A 25845-nucleotide genomic window follows, 5' to 3' on the forward strand; every position below is an offset into this window, starting at 1 on the left:
CGGAGGGTGTGTTCCAACTACAGGGGAATCACACTCCTCAGCCTCCCTGGCAAGGTCTATGCAGGGGTACTGGAGAAGAGAGTCCGGCTTATAGTCGAACCTCGGATCCAGGAGGAACAGTGCGGGTTCCGCCCTGGTCGTGGAACACTGGACCAACTCTTCACCCTCTCCAGGATTCTGGAGGGTTCATGGGAGTTTGCCCAACCAGTCCACATGTGCTTTGTGGATCTGGAGAAGGCATTCGACTGTGTTCCCCGGGGTATTCTGTGGGAGGTGCTTCGGGAGTACGGGGTACATGGCTCTTTGCTACGAGCCATTCAGGCCCTGTACAAACAAAGCAGGAGTTTGGTTCGCATGGCCGGCAGTAAGTCAGACTCGTTCCCAGTGAGAGTTGGACTCCGTCAGGGCTGCCCTTTGTCACCGATTCTATTCATAATTTTTATGGATAGAATTTCTAGGCGCAGTCAAGGGATGGAGGGTGTCCGGTTTGGTGACCTCAGGGTCACATCGCTGCTGTTTGCAGATGATGTGGTCCTATTGGGGACATCAGGCCGCGAACTTCAGCTTTCGCTGGATCAGTTTGCAGCCGAGTGTGAAGCGGCTGGGATGAGAATCAGTACCTCTAAATCCGAGACCATGGTTCTCAGGCGGAAAAGGGTGGAGAGCCCTCTCTGGGTCGGGGATAGGCTCTTGCCTCAAGTGGAGGAGTTCAAGTATCTCGGGGTCTTGTTCACGAGTGATGGTACAAGGGAGCGGGAGATTGACAGGCGGATTGGTGCTGGGTCAGCAGTGATGCGGGCTCTTTACCGGTCTGTTGTGGTAAAGAAAGAGCTGAGCCATAAGGCAAGGCTCTCGATTTACCGGTCGATCTACGTTCCCACCCTCACCTATGGTCATGAGCTTTGGGTAATGACCGAAAGAATAAGATCGCGAATACAAGCGGCCGAAATGAGTTTCCTCCGCAGGGTGTCTGGACTCTCCCTGAGAGATAGGGTGAGAAGTTCAGTCATCCGGGAGGGACTCGGAGTAGAGCCGCTGCTTCTTCACGTCGAGAGGAGCCAGCTGAGGTGGTTCGGGCATCTGGTTAGGATGCCTCCTGGACGCCTCCCTCGGGAGGTGTCACAGGCGAGTCCACCTGGGAGGAGACCCCGGGGAAGACCCAGGACACGCTGGCGCGACTATATCGCCCAGCTGGCCTGGGAGCGCCTCGGAATCCCCCTTGGAGAGCTTGTGGAAGTGGCTGGGGAAAGGGAGGTCTGGGCTTCATTGCTTAGGATGCTGCCCCCGCGACCCGAACCCCGGAGAAGCGGAAGATAATGGATGGATGGATGGATGGATGGAGTCAGCGATCTCATATGTAATGATGTATAACAGATAAATTCTTTCCATATATCATCTCCTTGTTGAATATTGTAACATACAGTTAAAGGACGTTTAATTGTAAACGTTATAAAAACTTGTTTAACTCCTCAAAATTCAAGTGCCAAATTCAAGACTTTAGTTCCTCACTCTCAAAATATATAACATACATATTAGTTTCATAGTAGTCACTGAATAACAAGTTTTAACAGTTGAATAAAGTCATAAGTCTGAAGTTTAAGGGATTAAACTAATATGCAAGGAATGTAGTTATGAGAGTGAGGAACTAAAGTGTGGGCCTACATATAGGCCTTGAAGTTTAAGAGATTAAAAGAAAATTCCAACAATTCTTCAGACTGTTTGCATGATTAAATCAGTAAGATGAAAAAAAAGTAATTCTGGGTTTGATGTGAAGTGCTGTGGTCTAGAGAAATGTACAAATTGTTTACAGTGGTGGTGAAAGGAACCAGAAGTCTGAATCTTTAGTTATTACTTTCAAAAGTTACAAACATGCTGTGTGATGTCTGAGACATTGTTTTATGAAAGATCTGAAGTAAGGTGTTGGCCTAAAACTTAAAATCCATTCATGATGGAAAGATACATACAGGCTGTTTGGAGGCAAAATAGTACCCAAAGAAAACCTATTTCAAATATATCCTAGAATTTCTTGATTTATTAGCATTACATGTAACAATTCAGAGCATACATGTAGATCCATTGGTCATTTTAGATAGCAAATAAAATGGTTACATTTGTGCAGACATTGTAACCCCTGGTTCTTATCAACACCACTGTAAAGAAATTCCCATTTAACAGGTTTCCTCTTTCAAATTCCAACAGTCAAAATATCAACCCTCTGATAATCAGTCCACACAGATCATTCCCAAGTCTTGCCAGTTTGAAATCTAATCACTCTTTAAATGGGGCAGCCTGGCTCCGATTATAAACTGCTTTTGCAAAAGATTTGTCTTGCTTGGCTAAATAATTAATTACAAAACCCTCCACCTCACTCCACTTGTATTTAAATAGAAGTTCTTCAGTGGCATTAAGTGAAGCCCAGCAGACAGTGGCACAGTAAAAAGTGGCAGTGGAGGCTGCAGAGGGCTGAGTTTGTCAACAAATATGGCTCTGATGGAATTTAGCTTTCCCCCAGCCACAGCTCTACATTTCATATCTGCGCTCGCTTCCTTTCGCCTGCCAACTGCTTCTTCCCTCTGAGGCCACTAAAAGGAATGGCCTTGTTCTTCTCCACAATAACTTTATCAATAAAGCATGGAGGCAGTTTGGGGCAGCAGCGGGCCAGGCCTGCTGAGGCAGGAGGAGAGCATTGATTTTTGGGGGGGTTGCTGTCGCTAAACATTGTTGTGCTTGTTCTTAAGCTTGGCGATAAATAAGAAAAACACGAGTCTGTGGCGGAGACGATCAAAATAATAAGGCTCAATTGTAGAGTTACTGACAAGTGTTATTTGGGAAGCAACTCTGTGTACTACTGGCATAGCCTGAACTGCTTGAGAGGCTTGAAAAAAGGCCTAATACCTATTTTCCCCTTTTATAATCATACTGATTTGAAGTGAAAAAGCAATAAGCAGTTATTTCAGGGAATTATTCAAGTGACACTAATTGCAACAATTTGGTCCATTGAGTGAAAAACCTAAATTACGACAGACAAGAGGCAACTGATATTACATATCAGGACGTTTTCATTTAGCAAGTCAATGTGTGAAAACTGAACTTTATAGACTTTACAACAACATCCACTTGCACTTGCTGTGAGATACCTATGCTAAATGTAAAGCTAAATGCTATAAATGGCAATGCACCCATGTGGATAAATGATTGCAGATACTTCAAAATCAACAATTATGTTCAAGCATTGCTGGTTAACAGCGTGTTTCTTGAGTATTCTGATGGATCAAATGTATTGATGTGGTCTGATAAATGCACACTGTGTAGCAGTGTCTTTATCTGTTTCCACTGATGTGTTATGAATCACACTGTTACTGTAGGAAGTTGCAGTGTGACTGCTTGTATTTTGTTCATATCATGCAACCACAACACACTCTCTCACACACATATACACACACAAACACACACACGTACACACGGTCATATCGCTGCCCTACATCCCCGGTGAGTGTGATTCGTGATTCGTGGCTGGTATAAGCTGGATATGTTTGAGAGCGCATCAGCAGAGCACAAAACTGGACATCCTGTCCTGATGGATTTCACTGAGTGCATCTCCACTATCAACACAAACAATATGGTATAGCAGGAAAGTCCAGGTCCTCTCTCTGCCTGGGTGAAGGTGATATGAAATTATTTATCATGAAAAAGAACGCAGAATAAACAAATATCATTTTAAATACCCAAAATATATTTTATGTACTGAGGTCAACACTGATTTGCTAGTTTATTAGGTAAACCTACCTTGTGGCCCTTTTATAAAAAAAACGAATAACATACAGTCGTATGCAAAGGTCTGAACACCGTCAGTCAACTTACGCTGTGCTGACTTTCTCAGTTAACGAATCCTCTACAGAGAACAAATTCAAAATAGCCTTTTCTTTTTTTTTACTGCACAATTTATATTTATTTGTTTAACACAAAAAAACTGAAAATATAAAATACTGTATAATTTATCACAGGCCACATTTCGTATGAAGGGAGCCACTGAAAAAGGTTGCATCCCTACTTAATAGTTTTTTAATTTGGTCAGTTTATGAAAGTCTGCTTCAGCCATATATGAGGTTCATGGCCTTTCAGTGTCTGCTTAACAAGTTTCAACTTATAAACCTATGTTGATTCAAAGAATCGTTAATTATTCTTTAATCGTTCAATATTTGTATTTAGGTTGAATAAAAATAGTTGATCTATTTGTTACCATATTTTTAGGTAGATCTGATGAGCCACTTTTTACAGTGTACACTCTGAAAATAGTGCAAAAAACACTCAATTTGAGAGAGAGAGAAAAACATATATATATATATATATATATATATATATATACACACACACACACACACACACACACTTTAATGACTTTTAATCCATTGCAAAACTCAGAGTATAGTTAGGATATTTTTTGTGACTGATTAAAGACCAGTGTTTTAGGGTGTCAGCTACTGTTTTGATTAAAACAGTGCATCAGCAGTCTACTGTGAGCTTTCAGTAAACGCGTGGGTGTACCCGGCACACAAATGACCTGTGTGTATGCATATCTTGTGGGAGGTGGAAAAGATTTATGAACTTTTAGTTTAATTATATACATGTAATTTATATGGAAAGGCTAAAGAACATTTTTCAGGGGCTGCTAATGGGGATGCTGAAAAAATTTCACGCCCCTAGCTCTGAGTCACCCCACATTCTGTGTCTAAAGGAGTTGTAACATTCCTAAAATAAAAGATTCTGAGTGAGATCTTGAGCTTGTTGTCAAGATGACTGACTAAAATCAAACTGTTTTTCATAGAAATTCCAACACATCAAACCTTATTCCATCATCTTGTTTATGGTAATCTTTCATATTGACGTTATTCATATTTTTCCATACAAATCAGCTCTACACCTCCATTAGATCCCATTCAATGTCATTTGCTTAAGAAAAATGTGTAGGTATGAAGAATGCGTTCATTTACAATGACAAATGCAGGTACTCTCCAAAAGCACATTTATTGTGGAAAGACCCATATCACTTTTCAGCAGACAGTGATGAAGGCTTGATGTCCTGTTGAATGAATATGATTAAACTAATTCAGTGAAGCCAATATAACAAGTGTGATCCCACTTATCAAAAGAAAAGTGAGAGCACATTCCCACCTTGGCTTCATTCCATCATTCTCAAAGCATGTTCATCATCAGAACGGTGCGCAGACTCCTAAGCAATAACTGAGAATAAATGGGGAATGCATTGTGCTTGTATCAGAAGGGTTGACATACCTATGCAGCGAGGCTGGAAACCACTCCAGGTGCCATCAGCCTGGCAGAAACGTGTGGTGCTTCCCACTGGGATGTAGGGGGCACTGCAGCTGAAGGACACCTCGGATTGGTAGATGAAGCTGCGGCCTTCTCTAAAGCCATGAGCTGGCAATCCTGGATCCCCACAGAACTTAGCTGCAATGAGAAATAAACCTATCAATGCAGCCACGACAAAACTTCCTAACTCCATATATTTTTGTTTTTGTACATATAAATGGGCACACATTTCTTAAAAAGCTCCTAATGATAATGCAGGTTTGTTGTCACAGTAGTGACAACAATACTGACTTGCATATTTAAGACACAACACTGAGTGTGAAAATAATCCATTATAAATAATTTCAGACTGGATTGATTAATCAGGGAGACATCTGTAAAAACAAGTCTCCTTAGTGATAAAACTCATATGACAATAAAATTACTACAGGGGACACAGACTAATTTCTGTGAATTCATGTGTCACATGTGGTCAAATAATCACATTCTACTTGCATAGAAGTGATATGATATTGTGCATGTAAAGTAATGCTTATTATATCGTGTAGCTGTATGTGAATATATGGTGCTTTATACATGTGGTTGCCATTATAACCACCCCTTTAATCAGCATGCTAAAGCTTGCTTCTCCTAAATCTCGTTTTTCCTCCTTATCTTTCTAGAAGACCAAATATAGTAAATAGCAGCAGTCAAAAAACATTTTTTGTGATGTAATGTCTGCCTGAAAAATACACCAGAATGTCAAGCCGGATTCGAATAGAAGTCCACAGAGCAAATAAATTCACATACCTATAAATAAATAAATTGCCCTAGGTTCCAATGTAAATTTAATCCTATCTGAACAGGGCTATAGTGTAGTTTTGAGCCGTGCACATGTTTTGTAACTGGCCATTTAGCTTTTCAAGTGGGAGATCAGGGTTTCAAGACTGGTGCAGTGAAGCACTTGTGAGGCTTCTAATGCTTCGTTCAAGCAATGTAACAACATTGCTTGGGTGCCATGCCTGAGAGGTCTCTCACTACAGCTCTTAACAATGTTAACTTATATCGCAATCTTAAAAAGGCCCTATCTTAAAACCAAAAAGAGTCCACACTTTATGGGTCCACACTTTAGTTTCATGCTCTCATAACTACAGAACTTTCAAAGCAGTTTCATCATAGTTAATAATGCAGTATCTTAATGCTTAAGATCAATGCCTGAAGAATAAGTCTAGGAGTTCAAGTGGATATATTACAATAACACAAGACCACTTTTTCCTTCTCCAATGAAGTTAACGTTTTGTAGATACAAGGTTTTTGACAGTGACAACACAGGAGTTTAAAAGAGGGCAAACTCAACTAAACAAGTCTACAAAGGAAATTCCACCAAAGCATTTAGGCACACACAACGAGAGCCAAGTCAGAGTCTGCTGCCTGGAAAGCATATTGGATATGTGTTGGATTTGGCCACAGACGCACTGAACGTGATCAACATCCAAAAGTGAAAAGAGAGAAATAACGAAAAGGGTTCTCATTATAGTGTAGTGTGTCACTTCCTCGCCCTTAAGATAACCTTGCCTGATGTCCCGTTGAAAGAATATGATTTTCTCTTTTCTTAAACTTCTATCATCCCCAATCCCACAGATAATTCAAAGCATTTTTCATTCAGACCCACAGAATGCTTCTGAGAGACTGAGGGAGAGAGAGAGAAATAGAGAGGGGCAAAGGGAGAAAAAAGAGAATGGGAGGCCTGAGGGGTCCCAGGGCGAGCATTAGCTGTGACCCTGTCACTGTCCAGCAAGCAGTGCTTCTCTGGAGGGGAAATCAATAAGGGTGGGAGCTGACGTCACCAGCAGGGCTGATTCATAATGAATGTGCCGTGCGGACTCCTGCTCTAGGATCCTGCACTACAAACTTGACTCCTCTTGATGAATTATAGATACGCTGTCAAGATATAAAATAAGAGAGGAAAAGAAAGAGAGGGACAGAGAAAAATCAGTGCATAGACTACAAAGTCCCAGCTGCACTTTTACTCCTGCAGTAGCATGAGCTCTCCTCTCTTCCTGTTGAAACTCACTTCTGTGCACTGAAGAAAAAAAAAAGAAGACTTGTTTTCCAGAGATGATTATCAAAATGAAAATTAGTGGCTGGAATGAAAAAATGCAAGAAAAAAGTTTTATTTTTTAATTATTATTTGCATGTTTTCGTATCATTGTGTAATAAAATGTATTTTTCTTTTTATTTATTAAAGCAAGGGACTAAAATATGTGCTTTTATTATTGAAAAGTCTGTAGTTTCAACAGGATAGTATTTCAAAGTTACCAATGATCCCAAACCGAGTTATAGGATTTTGCATAATGCAATCTGCTGGTGTGAATGTATAAGCAACGACTACTGCAGGACGGAGCTTTGTTTTAATCACTAATCTATTTCTCAATTTCTTATTTAAATCAAGAATAATTTAAGGTGATTTCAGTTTTTCATAATGAAACTTAACAATAGAAACCACACAGCCCTCCGCGCTTCCGGTAGTGTACTGAAATCTGATGCAATGACTTTGACTATTATATGAACAATACAGGAAATTACAGAGTATTTTTGTAAAACAATACAAAATAATATTATGTGCAATATTTTTCATAATCAACATCAACTTTTTTCTTAATTGTTTTAGAAGAATAAAAATGAAAACAGTACAACTTTAGCTAAGAATGCATAACTTTCTTGCACCTCTACTGATTACTGCATCTCTATATGTTGTCTCTCACCTGCTCCAGTCATCTGAAAACTGGCAGACCCAAGAGTTGGGGGAGGAAGATAAGATGGCATTAATTGTATGTGCTGATTACCTCAGTTCTCTTACATTCGTCCCTCTCATCGTTGTTTTTGTGCTAAGCGTGGGATGGCATGAAATGTTAGACAACTTTGTGCAATCCGGCCTTAAGGGACCCTTCATGTGTGTGCACCCAAGAAGGTTTAACACAAAGATCTCAGGTATCCCTTATGCTATGGGCACTATGTGATTTATATTTACCAGCTATTAATACTTCACAGGCAAAACGCTGCAATAGGACTATGATAGAAAAACAATTCGTATAAACATGTTTGTCACCACTAGTGATAACTCTTATTTCTAAGGTTAAAGTCTGCATTGTTATCATGGAGGTTGTGCAATAAACTTTTTCTCCTTGTCCAGGAACTTGTCTCTTTTGGGCATTTCCACTTATCGTTCTCGCAGAGACATTCAGAACGTTTCACAACTGGCCTTTTGCGTCAACCCATTCTGCCATTTCATCTAATAGAACTAATATAAGACATGTGGCAGCTGGCCTCTGGAGGCCTCATGACACCATCAGTGCCACATCACGCTCAGCGAGGGTGCCCTCCTTTAGATGAGCAAGGCTGAAGATCTGTCATGGTGTTTGTCTGCACTGTGCTTTTGGGGTTGCTAGCCCAAGACTGAGGTCAGATCTTAGAGGCCTGCGAGAGGGGAGGTTTGAATAGTTGCAGGCTGCAGTTAATTTGGAATTTAGTGGAACTCTTTAAGCTAGGTTACAGAAATTTACTTAATTATCTACTTCATCACCAAACCACATGTTAGCCTACAGCATACTTATACTAAGTCAATTAACTTGCAAACTCCATTTACACATGGCCTGATAAACAAATGTGGCCATTATAATAGCTGAATTAATGTTAGGATCTCTTAAGTCATCATTAAATATTTGGTTAGGTGCAATTAAACAATTAAATCACCAACATGGATAAAATAAACTTAATTTGAATTTGAGATTTTGTGAAAACTTCTACAAGCTTCTTCCACTCCTCCAGACTCCACACAATGGACAATGAAAGAAACACAAGATTAGCTATTTATTTTTCCTGTGAAACATAACTGATCCTTACTGTGAAATATGATTAGTCTTTTTTGTTTTATGTGATGTTGTGACAGAAAATATGAAACTTCCAGAGCTGGGTGGTACATATTCCCCCTTCAAATTTACCAAAAGGGTTTCAGAGAGCCATTATGGATCACCCTCGTCCAATTTAACCCATAGTGAGAGTGTGTTAGATCAGGATTATAATATGGCATTACTCACGTAGGCACTGGGGCACCTCTCCGCTCCAGGTTCCATTGCCCACACAGGTGAGAATTGCAGGGAAAGAGAGTTCGTAACCCGGAGAGCAACTGTAACTCACGCTGGTGCCCCACTCAAAGTCACTGCCCTCCAGCAGCCCGTTGGAGATGGGTGGTGGGGCAGTGCAGGTCACAGCTGGAGAAAGACAGAGTTTAAAGAGTGAGAGACAGTTTAAATTAATATATGTGAAAAATAAAATGTGCAAATAGACACTATATGGTCAAAAGCCCGTTGACGGCCCTCCTATTGAGTTTGTGAGCTAGAGAACTTATTGAGTTCAAGTGTTTCAGCCACGCTTGTCACTAACAGGTGTATAAAGTCAAGAGCTCAGTGACTTTAAATGCATTGTCATAGGATAGCACCTCTGCCAGTCACAACTTGTGAAATTTCTGCCCTGTTAGATCTGCCCTGGTCAACTTTAAGAGCTATTATTGTGAAATGGAGGCGTCTACAAATGGCAAGCAAAATGTATTTTCTTGAGTGAAGAATCAAGCTTCCCTATGTGGCAGTATGAGGAACGACTCTGGTTTGGTGGATCCCCCTTCCCCACCGGAATGCATAGAGCAAATAGTAAAATTTCATGGAGGAGCGAAAATGGTTTGACAAATCTGGTGTGGAGGAACTGCAGTGGGCTACACAGAGCCCTGACCTCAACCCTACTGAGCACCATTGAGATTATTTGGAAAGCTGATTGCGCCAGGCCATGCCTTCTCATCCAACATCAATGCCTGACCTCACAAAAGCTGTTTTGACTGAATGAGCACAAATTCCAACAGACACACTTCAAATATTGTGGAAAATCTTATCAGAAGAGTGGAGGCCTTTGTGGCTTCAAAGGAAGGACAACTTCATGTTAATGCTCACAGGAACACCAACAAGTATATTCGGCCATATAGTGGATCTATAAATGATTGAAATATGAGGCTAGTATTCTGTAACTTTATATTTCAAGGAACATGTAAAAATGCAAAAATTAAGAAATGTTTGGACCAGAACAGAGCTGTATATGATTCTATACTAACTCTTTAACATTAATAATAAGTTATACCTCAACTAACATTCAGGACATCTCAAATTTGAAAGGTGATGATAAAGTCACTGAAGCAGATGACAAGAAATGACAATACATACAGAGCTACAGTATATTTTTAACAATGAGTCATTTCTCATTCTCCAAATCATGCGATTTGAATAAAACACACCTTCTGATGAGTAGTTGATAATCTTTTAATCTTCACTTTATGAGTTATCACTAAACAAAATAACAGCAATTACTAACACATCAAGTGATTCCAAACTAATGAACAGTAGCACTGTAAAGCACAAACTGCCATTTTAAAATGCAACTGCATAAAGCTCCTAATCTCAACACGTGTAGGCTTTAGCACTTAAGCTTTTACTGCAGGGTGTACAATCATTTTTATTCAGTAACAAAAAAAAGGAAAGTATCATATAAAAGCTTGTTTAATTCTGTACAAAAACATATATGGGTGGTAACACTTTCTTTGCAGTTGTAGTCAACAGATTAATCAATTAACAGCTGGTAATTTCCACTGAAAACACAATTAAACCAAGTGGCTGGCTTTATCTGAGTTTAAGGCTCAGCGTTTCGTCTACCTACACAGAGCAATGCACTAAGCTGTCTCTTTTGGTTATCAGTCTCCAGACACTGCATCCTAGAGCCTCCTAAACAAACACACCCACACTGCAACGCACACCCACGCATGCTGTACAGAATGTGTGGAGGCAGGAGAAAGTCAAAGGCATGGCTTTGTTAGCATGTGTGTGCATGTGAATCTCCAGCTCATGCCTTGCTCGGGTGGAGGGCTGTGATGACTCATGTCCCCTCTGAAGGCATGATGCCACCCCCACCAAAACACACACACACACACACACACACACACAAATACACAGTCTTCTTGTTCATTCACACTCTGTGACAAAGCCAGCACCATGAAGAAACAGAATAGCGGATGAGGTGGATTTGCTGATACAATGAGCAGACTGTGTGGGATCAGCCCTTATTACGAGGCCTGAGGTTGCAGGGCTGCTAAGGGGACAAGTGACTGGAGGTAAGGCTCAAGTCTATGTGACGGATTTGGGACAAAGCCTGCAGTAGGACCTGCCAGTGCCACAGTCATGTTCCCATACAGTGAGTTAATTGGGAAGGTGGCACTATGAGAGAGAGGGAGGTGCCATCCCAATTATGGCTCCAAAAACAACGCACAAATATGTCGGCTGAGCAGGGGCTTCTTTATTAGCCAGTGATCATGCTTCTGTTCTCTCGCTGGCATAATAAAGGCTATAAATGTGTAATAAATCCCCAAATGCTGTACTAATATTCTGAATTGGTGTTGGACACGGCCTGATGCACATCCATGGGGACTGGACCAGTTTGGTGCCTCTAAGCTAATGAATATTTAATGCACACTGTTTCACAACTTCAGCCTTTTTCTCATAAAGATGAAGAAAGAGAGAGAGAGAGAGAGAGAGGCAGAGATAAAGCTGGAGAAACAGAAGGAGAGAGAGAGAAAGACATAGAGAGTAAGAGAGACAGTTAGAGTGAAAGAGATATAAACACAAACTGGAGTGTGAGAGACAGAGAGAGAGAAAGGAAAAAAGAAGTGAGGGAGAGTTAGACAGTGAGAGAGATGTAAAACATGAGAAAATGAATGAAAAAAAGCATTGAAAAAAGAGAGCGAGAGAAAGAAGTGAAGGAAGCTAAAGTGAAATAATGTAAGAACGTGCATGAGATAAAAGGGAATGAGAAAACAAATGCAAGAGAGGCAATGAAAAAGACAGCAAGAAAGAGAAAGAAAGTGAGGAAGAGGGAGAAAAAAGGAGAGAAAGAAAGCTCAGGAAGGAGAGAGTGGGGGAGCAAGAGTGCAAGAAAGAAAGAAAGGAAGAGGGAAAAGAGAATAAGAGAGGTTAAGTGAGATAAAATATGATAAATGGAGTGAGAAAGGCAGCTACACAGAAAGAGAGAGAGAGAAAGATAGTGGGTCTGGGAGAGGGAGATAGAAAGAGTGAGGAAAAGCAAGATACTGAGATAAAGAAAGAAATAGAGAGGTAGAGAAAGGAGAAAGAAAGCTCAGGAGAGAGAGGGACAGTGAAGGAGAATTACAGAGTGAGAAAGAGAAAAAGGGTTTGAGAGAGAAAAGGGCTGAGAAATGAACAATGAAAATAGCTATGTTAGATGCTGGGAGGGAGCGAGAGAAAGAGACCAGAAGAGGAAGAGAGAGTGAGACAGAAAGGGAAACAAAGCTCAGTAGGATGAGATATAGAGAGTGAGGGAGACAGAGTAAAAGAGATAAAAGGGATGAGAGAGAATGAGAGAAAGAGAGAGGGAAAGAGATAGAGAAGCAATGACAGACAGTGAAGCAGAGAGAGAGGTGTAGCGAGGGAGAAGTGAAGGAGAGCAAGAGAGAGTACAAAAGTGAGGGAGAGGGAAAGAAGAACAAGTAGAAAGATAGTGAGGGAGAATTAGAGAAGAATAGCGAGAGATAAAAGGGGTGAGAAAAAGACAACGAGAGAGAGAGAGTGACAGACAACACACAGGCACATGAGCAAATCACACACACACACACACACACACACACACAGACACACACACACACAGATGGAGCGTGTTTTTTTCCTACTCGTTTTAGGTCAGCTCCGTTGCTGTTATATTAACATACATATTCATGGACGTGTGAAAGTGAAATTCAGAGCAGTTCACACTGAGGGCACGAAGCTCAGACTGCATCAGATTTGTCTGCACAACATCATTTAAGAAGCAGTAGGCAGCCTCTGCCTTCCACAATGACTGAGACATCTGTGTCTATCATAATGAGCTAAGCATAATGCCATTCAAGGCCAGGGCCTTTTGTGAGCAGCGAGAAAGAAATGACCAAAGCAGCACACATAATTTCATATCACCAGCGCACACAAATGAACTCAATTCAATTTTGGTTCCTGATGACATAATGACAGGAGTCATTTTGGCCCTCACAAAATTAATTACAACAAATGTTATTGGACTGCATTGGACAGACTGGATGTGTTATTAATATCCTTGAGGACAGGAAAAGCACAGACAGAGGCCACGAATATAAATCTACAATCCTGATATTCCTATTCTATTCCAGTTTTATCGTGTCACAGGCTTTCCACATTTGCGTGTTATCATGTTTCACAAACATGAATGTTTATCGCTGCTGTTGCATCATATAAAAGTGATTTATGGCAATGGTTCCTCTTTAAGCACCACAGTCAAACACGACATCCATCACAGTGCTACTGATTCGATGCTAACAGCAGGATGGTCTACTCCAGTAGGAGCATCTGCCAGTGCTCGAGGCAGTGGTGCCCAGATGTGCAGAGCTAGCAGTGCAGGCCAACATGCATGATTCTGGAGCTCCATTTTTCCAAACATCAAAGAAACTGCGGTGCTCCACTTAATTGTGCAAAAGTGGGTTAGCTGCCAATGCTGTGATACTCGGAGTGAGTTTTTTTTTACAGCAGGTATGCACTACAGGCCAGAGGTGTGGAAGCAAGTCTAACTATGAAAAAATAAAGTCTTTGTCAAGATAAAATATACAGTAATATATTTATTATCAAAGAACAATACAGTTTGTCTACCTGTCTGCAGTAATAGTTCAATAAACTAAATCTTAATTTGTTTTGTACCTGATGATTATCCAGCAGAGTTGTATTGTAGCCCTAATCATATCCACCTGATTCTCAATCTGATGCTGCTTGGTGATTTATGAACTGAATGAGGTCTGTTAAATGAGAAGTGTGTAAATAAAAATCATTATAATGGACCAGATGGAAAGATTGCTTTTCCCAGTTAATACAAGTGGGAACCAGTGGAAGCTTTTGACTAAAAAAAAAATCTCAGTAAAAATAAAGTGCAATTTCCTTCTTGTTTTAGAGCTCCCTCAGCTGAACTAAGCAATTTTTTCTGCAGTAATATTGATGAAATATATTTCTGTGGAAATACCTATAATTTACAATATCAGAAACACACTTGATTTTCATCTTCATAGTTGAGCGAACATTTATAAATGTGTTTCAATGTAATTTATATTGTGGTAGCTTTACAGTAAAAAAGGGATTTGTCCTTCACAAAATTTCTAGTATTTTTGCTAATATTTTCACATATTACACTTTAATGTTTCACATATTCCAACTAATTTTAATATAAGATAAAGACAACATGAAAAAACAAAAAACACAGCTTTTAAATGATCCATTTATTCCATTTATTGAAGATAATGGTTAATTTAAAACCTATTTCACTCATGTCCCCCCTAAACCTAACCTGCTGCACTAACAAACAAAACCAAACATTTGCAATAACTTGTGCTGAGTCTTTAACATCGCTGTGATGTCATCCAGATGCTTTTTGACAAATGTGAGATGAGCCTGTGTGTCTTTTGGTCAGCAATGGTTTGCGCTTTGTGAATCTCACATGGAGGCCATATTTGCCCAGGGTCTTCTTATTATACACAAGTTGCTCTTGGTGAAATTTTGGTAGGCCATCCACTCCTGGGAAGGTTCACCAGTTCACAAGTTTTCTTCATTTGTGGATAATGGCCCTCATTGTGGTTCACTGGAGTCTCAGAGCAACGTCTTTGTAATCCTTTCCAGACCCTTTCAATGACATGCTCTATTTAAGTGGTTTCTTAAATTTGCTTAATTTGAGTGACCCAGAAATTGCATGTTAACCCTTGCATGTTAATTTTCCTTGCCATAAGTTTGCATTATTTTCAATTGTTTATTTACATGATTAAATGAAAACAATCCTAGATTTTCTAAGTGGTCTAAAAATGTTTGGATCCCATTGTAGAGTCACAACATTTCACGCCAACAGTGTCTGTGGTAGCCTGATAACAGATTATCTATGGTGAAAATGTTTTATTTGATTATGTTAGCCAAAATATCTGAGTTCCTTGCAGGGAGAGGCTACATTAGATATCAAATTTGTTGGTTACATTGTTTGACTGCTAAAAACTGATTTAACTGTAAAATGTTCTTAAAATGATCACTGATTGCTTCCATATTTTTTTGTTAATATCAGTTTTAATAAATAAATACATTCACAAAAGCATCTACAAACATGCACAAACACATGCATACAAAAAAAACATGTACTACTGTAAGTAGCTATTACCTTTGCAGAAAGGCACCGGGGTGCTCCAGGTGCCGTTACCAGTGCAGGTGAGGGTGGAGAAGCTGTCTGCTTCCATGGTGTATCCAGGCTGGCAGGCAAAGGTGACGTTTTGCGCGATGGTGAAATCCTCGCCATACCTCACTCCATTGGCTGGCACTCCGGGGTCACCACAGTTAATCACTGTTGGAGTAAAAATTTGGTCAGTGGGGAAAACTGCAAAAACTAAAATAGTGCCATTTATTTTAAAGTAATTCAAGCTGCTAGATTTGCGAGCCTAAGCTCAAGCCTTTGTATCTGCTTGAGCTATAACTCAGAGCAATTTTGTAGACTTAAAGATAAGAGGCAGTTTCTATTCATACAGGGCTAGAAATGTAATGTGCTACATTTGATGTCAATTTTTTTGTGGCCTAGAGAGCAATGCGACTCAAGCTATGGAAACAAAGCTCACAGAGCCACATTCACAAATCATCTTAAACAACCCATTTATGCTGCAACAGAGATATCTCTGGGACCCTTGACTCTTTTATTCAAGATGATAGATCTCACTATTATGTGGAGAAATCAATAGCAGCAAGCAGGCACCGCTCCTTTCTCACAGGTATCCCCAAGGTTTAAGTTAGAATCAATTCCGCAGATCTTTTACAATTACCTTTTTCCTTCAATGAAAAAATAAGCAGAGGGAGGGTGGAAAGAAAGCAGGAATGTGAGAAAGAGTGCGACACCTCCAGAGCGCCTGGACTCCAGATGAAACGCCAAGGAAACGAATTTGCAGTTTCGCACTTTGCCGCGGCTGACAAAACCTCATTCCATCAATGCCTTTATTTCATTATTTCCACCATGCAACATCTTCAATCCCACTATTGATTTATGGGGGGACATTACTTATTCTACATCCTCGATTTTCCATACATTTTGTGTCTTTTGCAAAAAAACGCTGTAAAACGATGGTGTAAAATCCATCAGCGGCCTTGGTCATAAATGTGTCGTGTGATCATGAGAAACTGCTAACACAAAATGCTAATGTGACTCCTCCCTTGGACAAAGCCATGCATCATGGCTCTATGCCTGCTGGGTAAATATGTGTGGAACAACATCGATCAGTAGTACTTTGGGGTGTCACCACTATTATAGGCATTAGAGTACAGGGTTATGGCTTCAGTGCTTCAGCGTTAGCCTCACACTGGCATTCAGGGAACTAATCAAAAGTGATGTTGCTAACGTTACACTCAGCAAAGTTCTTTCTTGAAACATAAAGTGAAGGCTGAACTGTTTAACTTCACTACCTGCTTTTCATTATTATTCCCATTCATCACCAAGACAGCTGCTTGAGCCCTGAAATAACTAGTACTCTTACTGAATATATGATAAGTTTCTTCTTTTAGCTTGTTGGCTAAACAGGCAAATGTTCTACAGGAAGAACCTGACATTCCATCTGTGCAGCAGTTTTTTTTGGAGAGCCCTCTTGACATTTCTGCATAATTTTAAGGAAAAGTCAACTTGGTAGACCTTTAAAGTGACATTAAAAGCTCAAGACTAAACTGCTTGAGGCCCAGATCTAAATCAACAGACCTTCCAGTCTTAAAGACCAAAAATAAGGGAGCCAGGGTGAGTATGTTAATCCTGAACAGTACTCTGGGAGATAAGAGTAATTAATTCCTTTATGTGAGTCACCCTGAGGACCTGAAGCTGACCCTCTCTTCCTATTCCTCCCCTTTTAATGATCAGACCAGACCTCAACCTATCTTAGCCTTACCTAACTTACTCCTATATCCTCCATCACTCTGACCTAAGCCTACATCAATGAGACACTTCACTTAAATTTCTCTCACTCTCTCATATCAAAGGAATTCCAATTACTCCTTTGATGAGGCCCATATTTAATTTTCATGAAGCTGAGGTCCTCTACTCTCAAAGACATCCACATTCTTTTTTTAAGCTATCAATCGAGGAGTGATAGGTGACTACAAAAAAGTTGTAGAGAAGTTCTGTTCACGTAGTTCACTAAAGGCCTATCTATCATCTTTCAGTGACAATAAGAATTAGGACGCTTCATCTAAATCAGCAGCAAGTCAATATCGTATACTCTTACATAATGCATGCACAGTTAAGAAATGTTATCATCAGCAGAGTAAGCATTATCTTACTGGTGCAGTTGGGTGCCATGCCTGACCAGGTGCCATTGGCCTGACACTGTCGTGTGGTGGAGCCGGTCAGCAGGTAGCCCTCCATGCAGGAATAGATGACCGAGTGGGAAAAGGTGGTGCCGTCCAGTCGGTACACTCGTCCATTACTGGGAGTCCCAGGGTTACCACACTGCACCGCTATTCCAAACAACAACAAAGACATGATTTCAAGATAACTAAGCGCAAGCTAATCACCACTGAATCCTACACAGCTGAATTTCACAAAGTTTAAAGGAGTGGTTTTGTGCAAAACCTAATTTATGGATTCAACCAAGAGATGTCTGATGTCCAAACTGTGTTTCGTTAGACTTGCTGATGTGGTGTGTAACACATTATGATTTACAGTGAACTATAAAAAATATTTGTATGCAAATGAAGGGAATTCAGCACAACACCTACTGTTTAATCCACATGGTGAAGTTTTGTTCCTTTTTATAGCTCACAGCAAGTCATACTGTCATACACAATACATATTGTGGATGTATTAACAGAAAATATTTGGGTGACTACTGACTTTTACTGTTTGTTAGAAACATTAACCTTGTAGCTCCAGTTTAGAATATATATTCAATAAATGTATAGTACACAATGTTTCTCAACGGCAGACTTAAGAGTTCTGTGCATGTGTGAGGTGAACAGTTTGGCAGTGTTCTGAGAGAGGGAGAAGTCACTGGAGGTAGGAGAGAGGAGACTGAAAGAGCTGTAAGAGGACACCGCAGCCTGACCAGAGTGAGATTCTAGGCTCATGGGGCTAGGGGAGCTTACATAGAGATATGCTGGGTTTTAGAGGGACAGCTTTGTGGACAGAATTCTGAGAGAGTGTTTGAGTTCTGAGAAGCATCAGACCTTGATACTATTTCTGAGAAACATTTCAAAGCTCTACAGATCCATCAAATATTGGTCTACTTGTACCAGCACAATGTTTTTACAAAGGTATAAGCAGGCTCAGATCATCCCAAGGATTATATGGGCATGTACCCAGCAGTCTGGGTACTAGTAGGAGGCCCCTGTGAGTGATTATGACAAAATATATACAGTTGTTTTGACTCGTGGTGGGAACTTTACTGGCAAAACAATACATTTCATACTTATGGCCAATCATAATCTTGACGCTCCCAAGAACATTCCGAAATGTTTGCTTCATTTTCTCCTCTATTATGGCTTAACAACAGTGCCACTATCCACCACTACCTCGGTTAAGCTCTCAGGTTGTTTTTTATTACATTGATCTAGTGTTTATTTGAATGTATTTTGAATTTGAAGCTCCAGATATACAGAGGTTGATAGTTCAGCAGAGAATGCCAGTTTTCAAAGGCAAACAAAATGTCAGCCTGAATTTAAGAACAGTTGCTGTGTCATTGTCAGCAGTGATCTGAGAACTGTCTACTTTGAAGGAAAGACATAAATGAAGAAAAAAAAGCATGCCTGCTGTGGTTGTACACTATAGCTTAGGATGTTGGACACTTTGGGTTTTTTGTTTGCCATTGTTTTCTTTGTCTTTGTAATGTACACCTCTCAGCTGTCCAATTTTAACTGATGTAATCTTCAAGGTAAATGTGCTTGTAAAGACCCGATATATGTTCTATAAGGAAGTGTTGCACTGGTTTTAAGGGTTAAGCTAACCTGTGCTATTCTCTAATGTGTGCGTAATCTAGTTTGAGTTATGTTTTTACCACAATAGCGATGGTGTGTATACAAGATGACTGTACTGCTGTCAGGTCAAAACAGTAGCCTTTCTTCTAAACAATAACACACAAATATTGAATAATTTAACTTTACATTAAGCTGGCATAGATATAGAAATATTTAATTCAAGAGGTTTACTTCTAGGCAGGGCAAGGCACATTTATTTATACATCACCTTTCATATACTGCAGTCAAAGTGTTACAAATGGGAATATACAAAGATAATTCAAAATTTAAAAAGATGTATGTGAAAAGAAATTAAAATCATAATTAAAACATGATCAAAACTACATTTAAAATGTAGGAAATGAAACATAATGTATAAAAAAAATAAAATATAAAATGGCATGCAGATGATAAAGTGGCATTACAGGAGAAAAGGATAGTACAGCTAACAGTGTTTTAAACTAAGCTGTAAGCTGCTCAAATAGGAACATTTTCAAGCCAGATTTGAAAGTGCCCAATCCTCCCTGTCAACTGGTTTTATATACGATCAGCATAGTAGCTAAACACTGTTTTCACCTTAGGCAGGACTAACTACTAGTTCCTAATGATCTGATCAGCTAATATTGCTTCAGCATATCAGATAAATACACCATTAAGTGAACAGTAATAGTGCCTTAAAGTCTATTCTGTAACATACTGTCAGTGTTTGGATTTAAGAACGGGGGTGGATGTGTTCCCTTGTTTTACTCCTAGTGAAAACTCTGGCAGCTGCATTTTGAATCAAAAGAAACTGTTTGATTATCTTTTGGGAGTCCAGTTAGGAGACGTTTTAGTAATCAATCCTGCTAGAATAAAAGCTACATGCTAGATCTTCAGATTTTAGGGCTTAAATTCAGATAGGCAGCTAGTCTGTGCCTCTCACTGCTACTCCTGAATAAAATAAGCTCTGTTTTATCCTTATTTAACCGCAGAAAATTTTGTCCCATCCAGTTACTGATGCGCTCCAGGCAATTACAAAGTGAGTCAAGGGGACTAAAGTTGTTTGAGGGGAGGCAGTAGCAAATCTTTTTTTTTTGTTTTTTTTTTTGTTTTTTTTAGTAGCAAATCTGAATATCATCTGCACAGCTGTGGTAAGATATCACATAGTCTTGTAGGATTTGACCAAGAGGAATTAATTAAATAAGAGTGGCCCTGGAATTAAACCTTGCGGGACACCACAGGCTACTGGTATGCTCTCAGAAGTGTTCTTTTTATTTTATTGCTGGTATTAACTGCACCATTTTAAGACAGTTCCTCAGAGTCAAATAAACTTCTTAAATATAATTAAGAGAATTTTATTGTCAGTGACCTCAAAAGCAGCACTGAGGTAGAACAGATATTTTTCCTGTAATTAAGTCTGTAATTAAACAAATGCCATTTATGTGTTTAATTAGAGGAGTCCCAGTACTATGATTAAGCCTGGAATCCTAGAATTTGTCTATACAGAAAGGCTAGACAGAAAGCCAATATGTAGCTTGAAGACAATTTCATTTCAAAGTTTTTCCAATGAAACATAGATTTGAAAGTTTAATATCATGTATTGATAGTGTTTTTAATCACCTGCAGTCTTGGTAGTTTTATCTAACACTGCACTGTGAATGTTTGTAGTGCTCTGCAAGGTGTCTTCAGTCATAATCATTGCATTTGTAATCATTTTTATGAACCTACACCGTCATCATTAATGATTATTATCTGATACTGAGGAATTATGGTGCAAAACAAAAAATGATTCTTCATTGTGGCTAGACTAATGGCATGATGCTCTTATTTAGTGCTGGTTAAACCTAGTATAACTAACTTGGCAACTGTTGTCTAAATTTTCTAAAGCTCCAGCCTTAAGTGTCTCAACAACACCAAAGGGCATGTCAAGAAGTGTGTTAACTTACTATGGTAAATCCAATTAATGCTTGAGTTCTGTAATCTGTATTCATTTAAAATATCATCAGAATATTTGTTAAGTTTAAAGTAAAAGGGTAATGCTGAGCAGATGTCACAGGCACAAAAATGCCCATGTGCATTAGTGATTGTTATTCCAGCTCTTCTAAGTGGGTCATATTAATTATCTCAGCTAAGAGCCGGCTCTTTAGGCTCCCAAAAGGCTTTTTATCTGGTAGCATTGTCAGTTTTTTCAAACTGAACCCAAGTTAGCAATATTGCAACCTATGATTATTTGTTTTTATCTATTTACTTGTTAAGCAACAACCTACTCTTAGTAATTAACAAAATATTAAAAAAGTAAAAAATCGCATGTTGTTTATTCTTCCTTTTTTATGTTGATAGCATATACAACTAACTGCATACTTAGTGAAAGTTTTTTTTTTACTTTGGTATTCCCTCAAAAAGTCAAAACTAAATTACAGTCACTTAGAGCATTTCTACAAAATCAAATGACTGTATTTTTACATTTTTAATATAATTCAGCAGCTTCACTAGTTCAACTAGTTATTCTGACATACAGTATTTTGCCATCACAATAACAGTAACAACTGTTAAAATAAAAATGCAAATAACTGTGCTAATTTTTTTTTCACATTTACATTCTATTTCTGTGAATTAACAACAGCAGTGTTAAAATACAGCCCATGTATGATTCCTTTTCACTACATAGCTATTTTTTAAAAATGGTTTTGACATTTAAATTTAGCAGTACTTTGGCAGGGAAAATACCTTTTATTTTACAGTGTACATATTCTAGGCTATGTCCATTTATTGCATTCATCTTCAATACATTACACGGTATTATTATCATAACAAACAGCAGTGTGATCTGCCAATGCTGCTTAGACTATACACAATTAAGAGTCAAAAAATACCTCACTATTCTTGTTAGACTCTAGATCTAAAGTTAGACGCAGATAAGACGTTTCACCAGTATTTCGCATTTCAATCAAGCATTTCAGAAGATCTAAACAGCTCTTGAACATGATTCAGATGATGTTCATCTATAAGAGCTGAAACATCACTAGTGTGCACTGACTTGCAGACCACTGCTGTAGTGAATGCAGGCTTTGGCAATAATGCTAATAAAATTAAGTTTGTTTGTTTTTAAAAATATGTATTTTTTCACATGGATTAGATACTGTGCAACTTATAAAAACACAATTTCTGCCTCCACAATCCTGTTAAAGCAAAATGCTCCTGTGCAGAGGGTTCATGACTCTTGTTATACAGATATCATTACGCCACACCCTCGACAAAGCAGTTCCTTGGTATTATGCTAGCTCTAGGTTATATAATAGATGGGCACTGAGATTGGATGAAACCAACAGGGAGTATCAGACCCCAGAATGTTTTTAGAACACCAAAATATACAGGCAGGTCATGATGGTAATGTTGCTGGATGAAAATATGTGCCAGCAAGAGTACGGGAAGCAGAGGCAATCAGTCAGGCCCTATGAGTGTGTGTTTGTGCTCTGCAGAGATTTGTGATGAAATTCAGGCCCCAAGCCATCCAGCAGCATGGAACTTTGTTCGATCTCAGTGCCATGGCCCCTTTAGAGTGTATGTATGCCCTAACAGCCTAATTAAACCATACAGGGCTTTAATGATAACACTCAGCTTTCTGGGAATTTCAAATGCCTATGGTCACACTGCTTCTGGTGCATATGTTTTTGACCATTGCAAATTCACAAATTTGCTTCTAGATCAAACCCAGAGCAGACAGAAAGAGAGAGAGAGAGTGAGAGTGAGAAAGGGAGAGAGAGAGATCTGATCCTGCTAAGATGTCATTCCTCCAGAGGCCGGCAAGGTTAACAATCTATACCCATTTAAGTGCTGGTCAATCTGTGCGCTTGCTTGGAAGAATGTGTGAAGTGTAACCACCAATGTGGATGACAGGCTGTCACCCTGGAGTTATGACAGAGATCAGCATGTATTTTCCCCTCACAAGCAACCCGAGCACTCCCTTTGTCTCCTGATGACACGCTGACCATTGTGAATTCCTCAGAGTGTGTCACTTTGCAGTGCAACACTTTCCCCCTCAATTACGCACTGATCCTGCATCCCACCGCCGCCTCTCAGAAAATGATGACAGCACAATAGCCAGGCTCCTGTTGTGGCTATGCTCAATGGGAGGTCCAGACTCAGGGAAAAATACCATTATTAGGGTCTTGGGACGAGGAAACAAGACGATACATTACAGTTCTCTGTCACAAACAAGGCCTGTTTCCCTCTGCTGTATCCTTTTCATTCCAGCTTCTGTGCACAGTGCCTGTGGGTAAGCAGGCTCTAGTTGCAAAACATGGTGCGGGACCGCACAAGACACAACAGATAGAATACAGTGTTCACTCTTGAGGAAAGTAGTTAGAGAAAAGAGAAGCAAAAGCAACAATGGGTTTGCTACATGTATCTACTGTCTGGATAGCAGACAACCTGTTATAGAGCATCATGTAAAGTAAGTTTTACTACAATGAAAATTGTTGGTTAGGGGCGTTATTAAGAACCAGACATTGTCCAAAAATATATAAATAAATAAAGAAGCACCTTGTCCAAAATGAAAAATGTAACCATGGCTACATCTTTTGGAAATATGTTTCATGTACCAGTGCCAGAAAAGTTTCTAGAGTGAGATTTAGAGTTTAAAGTTTAACAGCAACCCCCCCACCCCCACAACCACTGAAGATTTCTAGTGCTTGAACGACAAATTTTATTAATGCATGCTAGGTATTGTGGTAAACGGACTCTGATAGATGAAAACACAAAATGATTGTGAATTCAGTAAGACTGATGAGGTTGAGGGATGCAATGTTGTGTAAGAAAAAGTATCCATTTTTTTCTATTTTTATTTTTCTGCATCACCTGAGCTCAGCCGTCTTTATATTGTGTTGAAAACTTTCATGATGAATGGACCAATAGAACGTTCTAAAATAACTTGCAGTAAAAATCTCTCGTACATCTCTCTGACAACGTTTTTGTCATCTCTTGTAAACTTACCATTTTAGAAATACTTGTTTTTCTTTGGACAGCAATGATATTAAAAGCCAGCTAATATCTGAAATGTTCCTTTAAGTTTGCTTGATTTCAAAGAATAAATATTTCCAGAATAAACTAGATATTGTGTATATAATAATAAAACAAAAACCTGGGTCATTTCATGCCTTGCAAATGTATTTCACAAACACAATCTAGATTTAGTTTTTTCCAAATTTACATCCAATAGACAATTGTAGTTGAATGAAGCCAACAAGAATTATTATGAAGAACAAGACACAGAAGAGTGAAAAATGAGGGTGAGATTTTGCACAGTATGCAAGATTCTCATTGTTGGCAGCACAATAAAATTTGCTGAATTGAATCACAGATTAAATAAAATATTAAATTTTCTTTCCTTTGAATTTCACTCAGAAGGCTAGATCAAAGAGATTAAAATAACCCCCACTGTACTGGAGCAGCACTGTCCCGTTTCTACCCTTAAGATCAACCTGCGGGGAAAAAAAGAGGAAGTAATGCAGAAGTAATGAGTGATTGGAAGTGACAGAGGAAAGTAGGCTGCTTTGGAGCAGTTAAGTCATGTACAGTGGCTGTACTTTGCTTACGTTTGCAGGAGGGCTGAGTTCCAGACCAGGTGCCATTGGGAAAACACATTCTCTCTGAGGAGCCGACGAGCACGTAGCCTATAGCGCAGGTGAAGTGCACCTTACTGCGGATCCGAAAATCACTCTCCTCCCTGCTCCCATGAGAGGGCACACCTGGATCTCCACATGTCCCGGATGAATCGCCTGCACATACAAATGCAGGAAGGGAGAGAGATGACATTTAGAATACTCTAGAATAGTTTTGACAGACTAAATGTAGTGCTGGTGTTGTTTTTTGTCTGTTCTAAATGATCACACCCTAAAAAAAGAAATATTGTTCTGCACATTGTATATCATGAAAATCTTCAAAATCTTGAAGATCATGAAGTATCATAATTTTATTAGCCTTGTTTCCCAGTGCTATCAGCAACATTGAAGTGTTAATTATATGTTTTTATTATTGGGCTGGAAATTCCATATTGGTACAAATCTGTTACTGAAAGTAAATCAAAGTCAAAGTATCAAAGTACCTTAAAGGACTAATGGCATAAAAACAAATTGTCCTTGCTTTTTTGAAATATAAGAGTTTATGGTAATATGCAAACATTCTTAAAATTTCACAACATAATGCTCACTACAGTCCACACAATTGATATATGAAGACTAAGCATCCGTTTTGATTTAACCATTTCTGTGATATCAAGACAACCAACACAATTACATACCTACAATAATTCAGCCTACAGCAGTTTAGCTCTGCCCATTCACACTGAAGTTCTGAGATGTATTTCAGCTTACTTTTTTGGATGAGGAACAATATAACAGCCAATCAGAACAGAGGTAATTCACATACATCAGGAACAAAAACAGCTCAT

The 25845-nt window shown here is 39.2% G+C and overlaps 1 protein-coding gene across 1 annotated transcript in view; it reads right to left on the minus strand.

Moving 5' to 3' along the window:
- csmd3b (CUB and Sushi multiple domains 3b) overlaps window positions 1-25845 on the minus strand; it is a 575187-nt gene that overhangs the window by 26124 nt on the left and 523218 nt on the right. Inside the window, 5 exon segments of the mRNA XM_037535436.1 lie at window positions 5293-5466; window positions 9405-9578; window positions 15604-15783; window positions 17748-17924; window positions 24992-25174. Coding sequence (XP_037391333.1) covers window positions 5293-5466; window positions 9405-9578; window positions 15604-15783; window positions 17748-17924; window positions 24992-25174 — 888 coding nt within the window.

This window comes from Pygocentrus nattereri, chromosome 27 (genome assembly GCF_015220715.1).
Source record: "Pygocentrus nattereri isolate fPygNat1 chromosome 27, fPygNat1.pri, whole genome shotgun sequence".
NCBI classification, from domain to species: domain Eukaryota; kingdom Metazoa; phylum Chordata; class Actinopteri; order Characiformes; family Serrasalmidae; genus Pygocentrus; species Pygocentrus nattereri.